Here is a 14459-nt window from a genome sequence, read left to right on the forward strand (position 1 = left end):
GCCTTGAGGAACACCGCCTGTGACGTGAAGCTTTTCTACTCCAGCAGCCGTTTCATATTCCAGCACTCTACCTTCAAAGTAGCTGCATATGATCCTACGCAGGTAAAGGGATATGCCTATCTGCTCCAGCGTGTCTAGAATTTTTGCCCAATTGGCAGTGTTGAAGGCATTTTTTACATCTAAAGTAACGATAAGGCAATATTCCTTAGAGCCTTCGAGCCATCGGGTGCCACTTATGGCTCTTGGGCCACTTTCTTCGCCATGTTCACAGCTTGGATGGTGGATCTTCCTTTCCTAAACCCAAACTGGTTATCGGAAATACCACCCACATCTTCAATTTCTTTTCGAGTCGATTATAGAGGACTCGCTCAAGAACCTTACCGGCGGAGTCGAGCAGGCAAATGGGCCTGTAGCTAGATGGTTCCGCCGTATTTTTACCAAACTTTGGCAGCAGGACCAGCTTTTGTCGTTTCCATATTGTAGGAAATGTCCCCTCAGCCAAGCATGCATTAAATAGTTCCGCAAATGTTAGCGTGTTATAAGTGAGAGCTAGTTTGAGTGCTCTGTTTGGTACCCCGTCTGGGCTAGGAGACTTGCGGTCTTGCAGTCTATTCACCGCTTGAAGGACCTCGACGACGGTAACCTCGTCAAATGAGTATAGTACGGCGCCTGATGTGGGAGACACTAGCTCCCTTTGCGTGGGAAATAAAGTATCTACCACGTTTCTGAGAAAAGAGGGGCATGTTGGCATCGCCTCTCCTTTGTGTTTCAATTTCTTAAAAACCAATTTATAAGCTGTGCCCCAAGGGTCATTCTCGACGTCATCGCAAAGCTTGAGAAAGCATTCGCGCTTACTATCTTTTATTGCTCTCTTAAGTGCGAGTCGCGCTCTTTGGTAGGTAGCTCTGCACTCTAGAAATTCCTGTCTCCCTCTGGCTCGTTGATAGCGCCTCCTAGCCTGAATACACTCTCTCCTTAGGGAGTGTATGCGCTCGTTCCACCAAAATGTGGAACAATGTTGTTTGCGCTTGGCCTTTCTAGCCATTGACGCATCGCATGCTGCTCTAATATCCGCCATTAATTTATTCGCCATGTCGTTAGCACTTCCTCTATGTTCGACTGTTGTCAACATTAGCTTGAATATGTCGGGGTCGAAAGTATTGATATTCCAACCTCTGTTTTTTAGGGGTGGCTGTACAGTGGGCCGCCCTCCCCCCTCGAGGTTGATGTCCACCACAATCGCTGGGTGATCGCTTTGGGTATAGCAATCACTGATTTTCCACTCAGCCAACCTGTAGAGATTGGCGCTGACAAACGTTATGTCGATTACGGAGCCGAGCTATTTTCCCGACGATTTCTTCGAACGCGTCCAGCGGCGTACTAGGTGGTATATAGCAACTGTAAACGTAAATGCCATCAATCTTACCGCATACGAATCCTCGTTCCTTAAGTATTAATTCCGCATATAAGGGATTATGCCTGCAGGACCAAATAGCAGTCTTGCTCAATTCGTCTTGTATCCAATTCGCAGTCTTCGCTCTGTAGGGCTCACTAAGAAGTGCTAAGTCAATCTTCAACTCCAAAACTGTTTGTGTCAGAAGGTCCTGGGCTGCTTCCCAATGGTTAAGATTAAGTTGCAATAATCTCATAAAGGTCTTTGTTTCTGGACCGCTTCTTTATATACTGGGCACTTATAGCCACCAGTGTGATGGTCTGTGCCGCTGAGCCCTCTTCTAGCGCACAATAAGCACTTAAGCGCGTTAGTGCATGATTTCGCCGCGTGCTCTTGGCCCCCGCACTTAAAGCAAATGCCTTTGAGATTGGATTCGGTGCCGTAGTTTCTTGCTATGTGTCCGAACTCGAGATAGTTAAAGCATCGTTTCGGCTGAACTTTTGCTCGGACTCGGCTTATGACCCATCCGATTCGGACTTTACCACTTCTCGTAAGTTCCCGAACTAACTCGGTGGGTAAAGATATAGTCGCAGTCTGCGTACCGCCGTACGCTTTGCGCAAGGATCGCACACAACACGGCTTAGCATTGAAACCTGCAAGCTGTGTGTTCAGCGCCTGGCAGACCTCTTCAACCGTCGTTACTTCGTTTATATCGCGTATTTCGCACAGAGACTCCTCCTTGAGGGACTTGAAATCGGCTTTCCCTGAGAGAGCTTGTCCTACAGCTGCTTCAAGTTTTGCAGTGTCATTGTCCGACTGCCTACTGAGTTGGAAGAGGAGTTCTCCTTTAGCAGTCTTGCGGATCTTACGAACCATTGTGTTCATTTCTCTCAGTGACTCTTCATTTTTAACAGCTTTAAGGATATCCGCGTATGAGCAATCGCCTGAGCGTTTGATCAGGATTGCGTCGGGGCGGGCTAGTCTCTGCTTCGGGCGCTTTTGCTTTTTAACCGTCGCCCAAGCTCCTCCTTTTTCTGGTTCTTTCACTAACTCTGTTACTTCCTTCGTTGGTGCGTTCACGACTTCTGAGGTCTTTTGCGCGTTCTTCTTCTTCTTTGGTCGCACCTGCGGCGATGGCGTACCCCCGGATGCGCACTCACGGCCACGTTTTGTAGATTTATGTTGCACGCTTTGTGCCAGAGATGGGGTAGTCTGTGACTGACCCGTAGGGGTTCAAATATCGATACGCAAAGCCTCTGTGAATCGGAAAGATTGCACGCAGTGCCGTCGAGAAGCTACTTACGAAGCAGACAGCTGGTGATTAGTTCACTCACATATCATACCTGCTCAATAAGAACAATCTTCGACATGGGGTTCGAGTCCGCAAAAAAAAACTCGTATGATGAGAAATGTCGCGTTGCCTCGTAAAAAAGCGATGTTGCATATGGGGTCATACTACACACAACGACATAAGCCAACAGCGAGTATCGAAGGAAGTTTAATTAGGAGTCAAAGCATATTACGGCATAATCCGGCCTCGAACATTTTCTTAAGAACACGTGACCTAAGCACAGTGCTCTGCTCCAATCTGAAGTCTCCACATCTACTTTATGTTGGAAAGAACTGTCTGGAAAATTTGTGGAGCTTTGGGTGGGTATAATTATGTCAAATCCACTTGTTGTATTAAGTTGAGTTCGACCGAACATTCGATTTTCGAACTGTTCGGCTCAACTTAAAGATAAGGCCGAGCATCTGATTTGGTTTCGGATTCGACCAAAAATTTGAGATGGGTCGGATATTATCACTTACGCTAGGGGTGGCAACCCTGATTAAAAACAATTTTGATAAAAGATTTGCATTAGTTTATTTCGCGTATTTTAATATGTAATTTAAATTATTTATTTTAACAGTTTAAATAGTTGGCAACTCTAAAAAAATAAATTAATTTAGGCATGTGGAAGACGTAATGCATCTGTTTTGTGCTTCACTGTAAGCTTGTCCTGCTCTGCATTTCATATCCAACGATATAAATCCGCCAGAGCTCACGTCACGCTCACAATAAACGTATCTAAAGAGAAGAAATATTTTATTGAAACGCTTGAATAATCCAGACATTTCTATTGCAGTTTGAAAGTGTATGAACTTCGCAGCATTGCCACCAAAACTTCACCGCGTTTTCCCACTCTGTCCTACAGTTTTACTAGCTTATATGATGTATACACAGATCCTATCATTTGTACTTCACTCTCACATTCACTGTTCGCCCCCCTCCAAACACGTCATGCATTGTGGATAAGACAAGTGTGATAACTTCTGCATAGACGTCAAAATTACAAATAGAATGGATCACCTGATTTTTATTTGACTATCGCTTTCTCAAGAACATAACATTAACAACCGCAACCAGGCTCGGTGCCTCGGGGCAGCTTGAGCGCCGGCCATATGGCCATAGTAGTATAGCGTAATCAATCACAAGACGAACATACTACCTGATTCCCTATCTGCGCTTCGAGGGAGATCTTAAGGCCACAATAGAGGTGGACGGTTGGCGCAAGGGTGCGCAAATGGCGGACGAGGCGATACATGTGTACATAGATGGTACCAAAGTAGTGGAAGGAGTAGGGTCTGCGGTATACTGTGCTGATCCGGAAATAAGCAGATCCTACAGGCTTCCGGATTACTGTAGCGTTTTGCAAGCTGAAATATTAGCCGTAACCAAAGCAAAGAGAATAGCTTAAGCTGCAACCGTGTTAACTTTTATATTAACAGTCAAGCAGCAATTAAAGCAATAATCTCGCATAGCACAGCGTCTAAATGCGTGTTAGAGTGTAAGCAGTCTCTGGAGAGAATCGGGACAGGGAGAAGCATACATCTATATTGGGTCCCAGGTCATATGGGAATAGATGGGAATGAAAAAGCGGACGAACTAGCTAAAAAGGGCGCATCCCTTGAAGCTTGCTCCGTAGACGTCCCAATTAGACTGGGCGAGATTAAGCGAAGGCGAGAGATGCACATGATCGACCAAGCGGGAAAGGCGCGGAGCTGTAAAGTGTCGAAGATTATGTATAGGTCTTACAACTTTGGACTAACAAAGTTGCTTCTATCATTAAAAAGAGAGGACTGTAGACCCATGACGGCTATTCTGACTGGACACTGCTTTCTGGCGTCACATGCCTTTAAATTAGGCTTGGTTAGAGATAGCAGATGTAGGAAGTGCGGGTTGGAAGAGGAAACGATCGAGCACGTTCTGTGCTTGTGCCGTGCACTGCCAGTTCAACCTAACCTAACCTATCGCTTTCTCATTCTGTATCTCTCTCTATCAACCGCTGCAGATAGCTGGCCCTATGTGCCGCCATTTTGAACACCCCGTCAGGCAGTTGACGGATAAGATATCACACTTGTTTTATCCACAATGACGTCATGACTCAATCACAAGAGGTTTGCTCGACAGACAAATTTTTTGACAATTGCGGCCATTTTGCTCCCAAATAGAATTGACATTAGCTGTGTTGTTTCTTTGCGAATTTTCGAAAAGTATTAGTAGTAGAAATAGGAAGCAATCAGTTTACAAATATCGGATAAGTACTGAGCTACATAATTCCTTAGAACATTTTTTTTTTAATTTTATAGTGAATTTATTAACTATGCCTCGATCCACTAGTATGGCTGAACATTGAACATAGGTAATTTTATGAGGTGAGGACACCAAGAAATCGTGCACTTTCGTAAACCTATGAATATACGAAACCTAAACCAATTCAAAATTCATCGTTCAACGTCAAAACCTCTACTATTAAATCGATTCACGTAAAAATGTCATTAGTAAATAATGGAGATGCCATAACGAAATGTACTCATTGGGCATGTTACCTTATTCAGGTAAAATTCTAGAACAGGAGTCTACTGCTAATACGCGTCCAAAAATATCGAGAGAGGTGACCTCGACAACAGTAATCCGAAGGCGGAAAGAAAAATTGTATCTCTGAGTTTAGCGTCATCCAAAAAAATTGTGTAAAAAAGCGGTTTAACGAAACAAAAATCTGAGTAGCCAACCTCTTTGAATGGAATTTGGCGTACATGTATCTTTGAGGCTGAATGACAAATGAGAAAGTGAATTACGAAAAAAATTATGTCCACGCGACACCTAATTCGTGGTACTTAAGCCGAGCTGGGTAAATGCAATTCCATTACATTAAAATTCCTCAACTACTTTTCTTCATAGCAAAAGAAATAATTTTCACTTCCTCAAATACAACAATATTTTTGTAATTGCAAAAAAAAAATGTAAAAATGTATTTTTAATTACATTACAAGGAGTGGAAAAATTACTTTCGAAATGCCCATGTCATTTTACAAATGAATTGTCAAAGTAATTTCGGCTCGCGTTTTTCATTATTTTGTTAGATATTACTTGGTAGAAATAACTTGAAGCAATTGGAGATACCAAGGAACAAAATCATTTACCTCTTAATTATCGCAGCTAAGTAAGGCCGTCTTCTTTTTGCTGCTGTCAAAGAAGGCAGGGAAAGAGATTTTGCAGGCAAGTACTTTTGTTCGCAGCTGTGAACGAGTATGTAAACAATTCGCGTCAAGGCGAGATTCTTCTTCAACAAAAGATAGGAGCGATACGTCAAAATCATGTTTGGCGACTTAAATGTCAGTGCAGAAGGATAACTAGTTAGATGACAATACGCGGGGCCAATACGCGGGGCTTGGTTTCCTCTAAAAGCGGTACCGCTAAAGAGCAGCCGGTATACTCACCGTATCTAGCGGCAACGCCTTGTTGGAAACTACGAACTGTTACGGCAGACGAGTTGCAAAAGTTAATTTTACATTTTTGCATGTCCTTTTTAGTTTTTTTTTTATAACTTTTCTTTTAATAAACGCGCAAGAAAAACATTTCAATTCAAAAATGTTGTTCATTTTATAAATAATTTGAAATATTTGACGAAATATTCACCGCTTTGACTATAACGGTGGGAAAAAACGTTGATGAACGAGTTTCTACCGTCATGACGGCAGGGTTATTTTATGCCCGGCCGCTATATTACGTTACGGTGAACTTCACCGTCTTCTTAGTTTCCACATAATTACTTTTACATTGCAATATTTTTGACAACGTACTTACCGATATGTAAAGGCCGCTATATAGCGACACCGCTTTTGAGGAAACCAAGCCTTTAGGGGCTTCCTTTCAGCGCAATTGATACTGTTTTAGAAATTTTTGGCGATGGAGTTTTAGCGTTAGCGTATGTTAGAATTCGTGGGCAGAGCCAGCTTTGCCCATCATTCTGTTAGTTGTTATCCCATATAGAATCTTTCGGGTGATAGCTAATGAGAGGAATAACAACTAGCTAAAGTATGAACACACCTTCAATCGCAAACATATTTGTTACAGTGCTTCTTTTTAATTCTGCACTTCCTGTCAGGAATGGATAATTATTCTTTACTACATTTGGTATTCCTTGTAATTTAATTGGAAAAGTTATTCAACAAATCGAGTTTAGCGTAGTTAAAAACATGGTTAACATTTTGACTGAATTCGGGACATAATTAGATACCGAATGGCTAAAGCTAAAGTGAATTACGCATAAGAGGCTTAACTACGTGTCTTTTAGACATCATGTTAAAAAAAATGCAGTCTGCAGTACGTAAAAAAAGTAAAACAGTAGAGGGTAAAACGGCCAATGTTTGCATAGAAATCAGGGGTGGGACTATTCGAATAATAAACGATTTCATTCGACAAGCATTCGTAATTCGAAAAATAGTTTTCGAACTTTGTATTCGTTATTCGAATACCTTACCTTACTATTCGAATACCCCATCTTCCAATCCAATTACTTACATTACTATTCAAATAATGATTTTCAAAAAAACAAAAAACAACTAATGTCACGATCATCGCTAACATACGTCAAGGGCCAAATAAACTTAACCCTAGCGCCATAGTCGTAACCATACCCATATCCATAACCACCTCCATTGTGATCGATTAATAGTGCCATAACCTTAAACATCTGACATTTTCATAAAAACGGGGAAAACGCAAAAAATTACAAGCATATTCCACAAACAATAAGTCTCTTAGTCAAAACGTATCCAAAACAATAAATAAAATATACAAAAAGTTAATAAATTCACCAACTCAAATATTTTTAGGTTATGGATATGGCGAAAAACCAAAAGCCAATTGGTTGGCTATGATATGGTTATGGCTTTAGCGTTATGGTATGGCACCATTAATCGATTACATTGATTCGATCAGCTGTTTTATCTGGTTATGGATAATTCACCATTTATTGGCCCTTAAATATGTGTAGTACATACACACCGTGGAGTAAGTAAGTATTAATCGATTACATTGATTTCCATAAGGTTGGTTCGATCAGCTATTTTATCTGGTTATGGATAAGTCACCATTTATTGGCCCTTAAATATGTGTAGTACATACACACCGTTATACTCATTCGTAGAAGCGATAATCGTGCAGTAAGTAGGTATTTTTTTAGATCATTATTCGTATAGCGGTATTCGGTTAATACGATTTCCAAGTAGTAAGCTATTATTAGAATTATTTGAAACGAATAGTATTATTCTTTTATTCGAATAATGATTACTCGAATAATGATTATTCGAATATTATTCGAAAATAATTCCACCACTAATAGAAATCTATTACTCTAACATGTTGCCAGTGTTGTAAAATACTTACGATCTGCAATCTTCGGGATTTTTTACTTGAAAATAACTTCCAGTTTTATTTTTATTATCTGCGCATATGTCTGATACATCAGCCTCTGTTGCTGCTGTTGGAGCTTCTGTAGATGGAGTAACTACTCCAACCAGTGGACATGTTGGTGCGGTTTCAAACTAGGATAGACAATGTGGTACGTATAAGAGTCATAAAATATAAAACACATAAATTACGTAATATGTAATAATTTCTTACTTACATAATCAAGTATAGCTTGTGGTCCGCAAACTTTTTTTAAATTATGTTGCGTCATTAATGATTCACTGCAGAATTGCCCATTAGGACATGCTAGAGGATTTGATGGTGCTAGCCCATTGCTAGTGTTTCTACACAAAGCGAATTGTGTGGCGCTCAGGCAAACCATAGCATTTGGTGATTTGCCATTACATGAACTGCATGAAGAAGTCGATGGCGATTCATCACAAACCGATATAATATTTACCTTATCTGGTGTGGCTTCACATATATTATTAGAGTTTGTGCAAACTTCATTTTCTGCACAGTTATAAATTTCGTCGTCGATTGGCAATGCTGTAAAAATATGAAAATTTTAAAATTATCAAATTTCAAGCAAAACGCTTAATGAATAAGATTTTTTAGAATTGGTTAGCCCCTGTTCTATGTCACGGAGAAAGTGAACCAGGCCCCTATTATGAGCATTTTTCGATCTTCAATATTAGCTGGCTATCGAACATCGAAAATCGAATTTGAAATTGGTATTATGACATCTAATCTCTGTCTAAATTTTCGTTGTGTGTCTAATTTTGAAGCGAATAGAAATTTGTTGTCGACGCTGTATCGAATTAGAAGTAAGTTGTTTGAAACGTAAGTCTTTTGTGTTTATCTTCTACTTTTTTGCTACCTAATAGTAATTTAAAACTATTTGTATTAATCGTATATAGTGTAGGAGCTTTATTTTTATTAAAATTATTATTCACACAAATTTGAATTAAAAGTAAATGGTAAATGGTAAAATTACAAAGTTACATAATAACAAAGTTAAATACAAATAATTGAGTCAATATAATTTAAGAACCCTACATATAGATCAAAGGTCGTGAATACAAAACAACTGCTTGGAAGACTGGTTTCAAAAATTGTACAAAATCCGTTTATAACAAAAGGAACTTGCAGAAAGGATCAGGTGGAAAAAATTCCGAGTGCATTCTCGTACCCGATGCTCAGTTGAGACAATCCCTAGCGCAAAATCTGAGAATTGTTTCCAATTTCAGAATCGTTGGAATAGACAGGGCTCTTGTTCATTGTTGCAGCCATTCATCTTTACTGGATAGCAAGTCCATGAACGCTTCTATGGTCATTATTTTTAACACATGTAACATGTGTAGAAAGCTACAATTACGCGTTAAAATCCATTTCAGCGTTTTATACTTCTGGCTAGTTCCAGTACTTAAGCTTTTTTCTTCATAATGAATAATTTTGTTTTTATTTTATTTGACAGATGATGGGAATGTGCTTTTCTGAAAGGTTGAGTTGATCGAAATATCGAACAATGACACTAGTCTTGATCGAATGAGTCTCATAATATGGGCCCCAATTTGTGTGGAACACCTCTGTAAAAAAAGGTGTGAATACCAGGTACTCTTGACATTATCGGGGTTGATTCTAGACAAGTAAGGGTTTAACTTGTTAGAGTATCCAGAACAAAGTTGGGCTAGGGTGACTCGTGTCTTCCATTGGTAGTCTGGTTTCTGTCTGTTCAGCATTTTGGTATGCTTTTTAATGTTGAACTCCTTTGCCTCACTATTTAAGAGCCATAAGAAAGCATCCCGTGCCAGTTGTGAGTGCAGCATCTTGGCAGGTTTGCAGATTGGTGACGTGTGGTACATGAGCGGAAGGCCGATTGCTTTGTAAGTGGGAAGAAACGTGACTTGAGGATTTTATTGCGGCTTTGCATACAATTTCGCTGCATGCGCCTTGGAGGTGAAAGTGTAATCGATCGTTACCCCTAAGATCTTTGAGTGACTGAAAGTCGGTAGCGTAACACCATCGACGTGAACGTCCATTATTTGCGTTATTTGTTCCTTACACGTCATAAACAGAGTGGCCGTGGATTCGGTCGGTGATAGTACCAGGTCGCGACTTGGGAGATAGCTGTTTATTCTAGAAACTAATTCGTCCGTTAAAACTCCAGGTCCTGTTGCCATTATCGTGCAGTCGTCGGCGTAGGAAATGTTAGTAACGCCTCCTGGTAAGGAAGGTTTTGAAGTTTCGTTCCTAATTTGCGCTCCATATATTAGACAAGGGAAAGGGGTGAACCGTCCAACGTGCCGTGGTTGACTGTGTCGAAGAGTCGTATCGATAAAACTGTTCGATAGCGGATAAGCTGTCGATTTGCCTGGTTTGATTTTTTATTACGCACATAAGAAACAAACGTTGTCCAGAATATAAACTATTTTTATAGCTGAAAAACACTTTATAAGTAAAATGCTCATATTAAGATACGGCAACCAAAATCATTTCATCGGGCGTTCGATATTGAATTGGAATATCGAGCCGACGAGTGTCGCATATCGAATCACGGCAAGCAACCAAAGAAGTTGAACTTAAACTACAACAGAGTTAACTTTACCAGAAACAAATAGTTTGGGCTACGTCGGCTTTTTATCGTAACAAATCGATAAGAGCTCGATAACACTCCAATAAAAAATCGCTAACTTTTCTACAGTTAATCGACAACTGTTCGATAACATATCGGTTTTTTATTCTCTTATCGAGCATAGTACTTCCAAAGACTGTTCCTAGGCTTACATATACGTTACGCCAACATTCTGAACTCCTCCATACCGTGATCCAACATTTTTGCACATCAAAAAGTTTCCGAACTATTAATCTTGGCAAAGGGCTACTTAGCATGTAGTATGGCGGCCGCCGTGGTGTGATGGGAGCGTGCTCCGCCTACCACACCGGAGATCCAGGGTTAACGCCCCGGACAAAGCAACATCAAAACTTTAGAAACAAGTTTTTTCAATTACAAGACGAGAGGGGTCGCCCCTCGGCAGTGTTTGGCAATGAAAAGCTCTCAGTGAAAACTCATCGAATGCCTTGCAGATGCCGTTCGGAGAAGGCATAAAACAAGTAGGTCTCGTCCCGCCAATTTGTAGGAAAAATTAAAAGGAACACGGCGCAAATTGGAAGAGAAGCTCGGCCTAAAATATCTTCGGAGGTTACCACGCCTTACATTTATTTATTTTATTAAATTAAGAACAACTCGCTCCGGTATTTTTCCCAAATTACTAGTAAATCCTTGAATAAATATAATTTTATGGAATATTTCGGTCCCCAGTCCTTTTCCTAAGTACCGAGTTTCAGGCAAATCGCTCAACAAACAAGATTTTTTTGGGAAATGAATATACGAGGTTAAGACCGCTCTGTTTCGGTCCTCCCTGCTTATATTTCTTCCATTCCCTATCTTTCTCTATCTTATTAATCGTCACTTAGCTTTTATATAATGCCCAGCTTTTCTTCTGTTCTTTCTCCCTATTACTTTTCCTTCTCCTTTCCCATCATCTTTCTATTCGTCTTGTTCAGACTTTCCCTTGGCTGGATCTCTTTCTTGCTTTTCGGGGAGCACCCTTCCCTTTTATTCTTTTCCATTTCCCCTCCTTTCTACTTCGCCTTCACCCTATTAGTTTTTAATAGCTTTGCTCTTCGTCTTCCCCTTTTTCCCTTTTTGTTTCTCCCAATTGCATTCTACTTTGTTTCGCCCAAATACTTGCCTTCAATTTTAAAAAGCTTCCCCTTTCCTTTTATCTGTTCTTACCTTATTTTTTGTTGTGTTTTCTTTTGGTGTTTCAAGACCCACAGTTTTTCAATACTTACATGTTGCGGTGTCGCCGGTGCAAATTTGGAAGCTAGTCCTATTTACGCATAATGCATAGTTGGGCATACATTCGCCACATTTCTGACCTAAGGTTGATGGCGCGACCACTAAAAATATGCATAATCCGAATATCTGGAAAATGGGCCGAAATGTATAAATGTATATTTCTAAATTGTTATTAATGTAAAAAAAGATATTTATATAATACTTAAGCAGCAAAAAGCTCCGTTGTGATAACACATAAAATAACATTGACTGTCACTACTTCTGCAGAGTAGCACTGCGTGGCAACGGTATATTTCGGAATAAGACCAACCTTGAGCTCGGATAAATCTTCCTCTGTTTAAAGGAAGTCACGTTGGTTGTACTCTCCCCTTGCTCTATCAAAAGCTCAGCAGCTAAAAAGTCTACACAATTTTGGCCGTTGCTTAATAGGTCACCTCCGTGATCCCTATAACTAACGCCAATTGGAAACACCAAAAGGGATCAAGTCCTCCTCCACTTGTCGCTCGCCATGCTCTACTAATAAAAACAGCTACCGATATAAATATTTCTTGCCCGGACGCTCCTATAATTCAATATGCATAACTGGATCTAACAAGCTGCGTCGTAGGATTTTATTCGTTTCCTTAGATTCACACTAAAGCAAAGCTCAACATTTTCGTCTTAATTATTCAACTCCTCATTAAACCTTCTTCGGTAACTGCCTCAAAGACTTTGGAATTTTATTTATTGCACTATCTTCATATCTGCGTAAAGCTCATACAGCTCTTTGTTATACATCAATACTAGACGTCGCGTCACGGATAGGACCATAAATCCTCCAGACAATTTTTATCTCGAACACTCCAAGAGCTATCTCATCTTCTCTCCAACAGTGTCCATGAGTCCAAGTCATATGTGAAAGCAGGTGTGACGAGCGACATTGAGAGCGTGCTTCAGCTTATCTAAGACCCTATTTTTTCGCCTTTATACAGGCCTTTGGAGGGAGAACTTAGGGTGCACAATGAAGTATGTAGCTTCAGAATACGGCATTAATTACAAGCTGTGGTAAACTATGATTCATGAATATTTTAGTTCTGATGCTCGACTTATCATCTCTAGCATTAGGTTGAAGTAACCAAATAACAGGGAGTTGCCTCAACAGAAGATTGGTTTGGTCTCGAATAGATGAAACTGGTTCTTCCCAATCCTGACGAAGCTGTCAGGGTTACTTAACGTCAATTTGAGTCGTAACATTAAAAAGAAGAGTCGGTAAACTTCCTTCTGAGTCACACCCGGTGATCGCCGTTATAAAAATCAAATACCCAATTTAAAAATATGGAAAGCAAACTTTCCAGGCAGTCGAGCGTTAAATTAACTTAACTGAGTAACCCCCGACATACGTGATCTATGTCCTGTATGTGAGTGCAGCGCTAACGCCAGTAGTCTCAAGAAATAATAAAAGGTTCGAAGATCCCTGTCACGTTTTTTCTATCTCCTCATGAACAGAACCATTTCCATATCAGGGTTCGGACCGACTATTCAAACTTGTTTCCAATTCTTCATTGCAAAATTGAAATTGGGAGAAAATCGCTATTTCTTTGATGAACGAAGCGAAAATCGGAATCGAAACACTTTGAAATCGAAACAAGTCGAATCTGAAAACCTAAACTCCTGCATGCCTATCGCAGCGGAAGCTTGTTTAGTCTCTACACCACTTAAAATTTTAAGGAATTTGAAGATCCTTGTCCCGATTTTTCTATCTCATCAGCAGAATCAGTTCTATTTTAACGTTCGGACCGACTTATCAAACTTTTTTCCAATTCTTTACTGCAAAATTGAAATTGGGAGAAAATCGCTATCACTTTTGTTGAACCAAACGAAAATCGAAACACTTTGAAATGGAAACAAGTCGGAACTGTAAACCGGAGCTGCTGCATGTCTTGAATTTTTCAATATCTCAAATGTATGCCAGCTAGGTATGACTATTTCTTTCGCATCCTTTGAAAAAGTATAATTTTATTTCATTGTTAAATTTGTGACTTACTTTGCCTAGCATGTTTCCTTTATTCCGTCCCTAATCTCTGGCTCTAATTTCAATCCACTTGATTCTTAAAAAACTGTCAAATTGTAATGACTTCTTCCTATTTATATCTCAACAAATCAGTCATAAAATCTCATTCGACATTTATCTGTTTTCATTCACTTACGTATTTACTCAACCAATGGTTTTATGGATATATTACCATTTTAACTGTTCTACTGAAATATAATTCAAAGCAGTGGTGACCAATACAGCCATTTAGACATCTTAGAAAATAAAGTCCGCACAGAAAGTTCCGATTTGAAAACGGTTTTTTGTATATTAAAGCTTAAAATATGAATGAATCTATTAAAGGGGCGTGATAAATTGCTAAACTGTATTAAAAATTCCAAATTGTGGTTTAAATTAGGAACGAATCTCTCCATGGCAGTATTTCTTACTCGCA

The 14459-nt window shown here is 39.8% G+C and overlaps 1 protein-coding gene across 1 annotated transcript; it reads right to left on the reverse strand.

Moving 5' to 3' along the window:
• Positions 1–3232: 3232 nt before the first annotated feature.
• On the reverse strand, positions 3233–14113 carry LOC137253731 (uncharacterized). The gene is made up of 5 exons (XM_067791136.1): positions 14018–14113; positions 11988–12120; positions 8347–8678; positions 8106–8263; positions 3233–3461 (listed from the first exon to the last, which is right to left on the reverse strand). The coding sequence occupies exons 1-5, from the start codon at positions 14027–14029 to the stop codon at positions 3335–3337; spliced, it is 762 nt and encodes a 253-aa protein (XP_067647237.1). The 5' UTR covers positions 14030–14113; the 3' UTR covers positions 3233–3334.
• Between the last annotated feature and the right edge of the window lie 346 nt (positions 14114–14459).

The sequence above is a fragment of the Eurosta solidaginis genome, chromosome 5, assembly GCF_040869045.1.
Source record: "Eurosta solidaginis isolate ZX-2024a chromosome 5, ASM4086904v1, whole genome shotgun sequence".
NCBI classification, from domain to species: Eukaryota; Metazoa; Arthropoda; class Insecta; order Diptera; family Tephritidae; genus Eurosta; species Eurosta solidaginis.

What these genes read in the sequence shown, in the direction of transcription:
- LOC137253731 (XM_067791136.1), bottom strand. An exon ending in CACCGGCGACACCGCAACAT is followed by an intron (nt 8,679 to 11,987) that starts GTAAGTATTGAA and finishes ATATTTTTACAG; the next exon opens with CATTGCCAATCGACGACGAA. An exon ending in AATCCCGAAGATTGCAGATC is followed by an intron (nt 3,462 to 8,105) that starts GTAAGTATTTTA and finishes TCTTCTCTTTAG; the next exon opens with ATACGTTTATTGTGAGCGTG.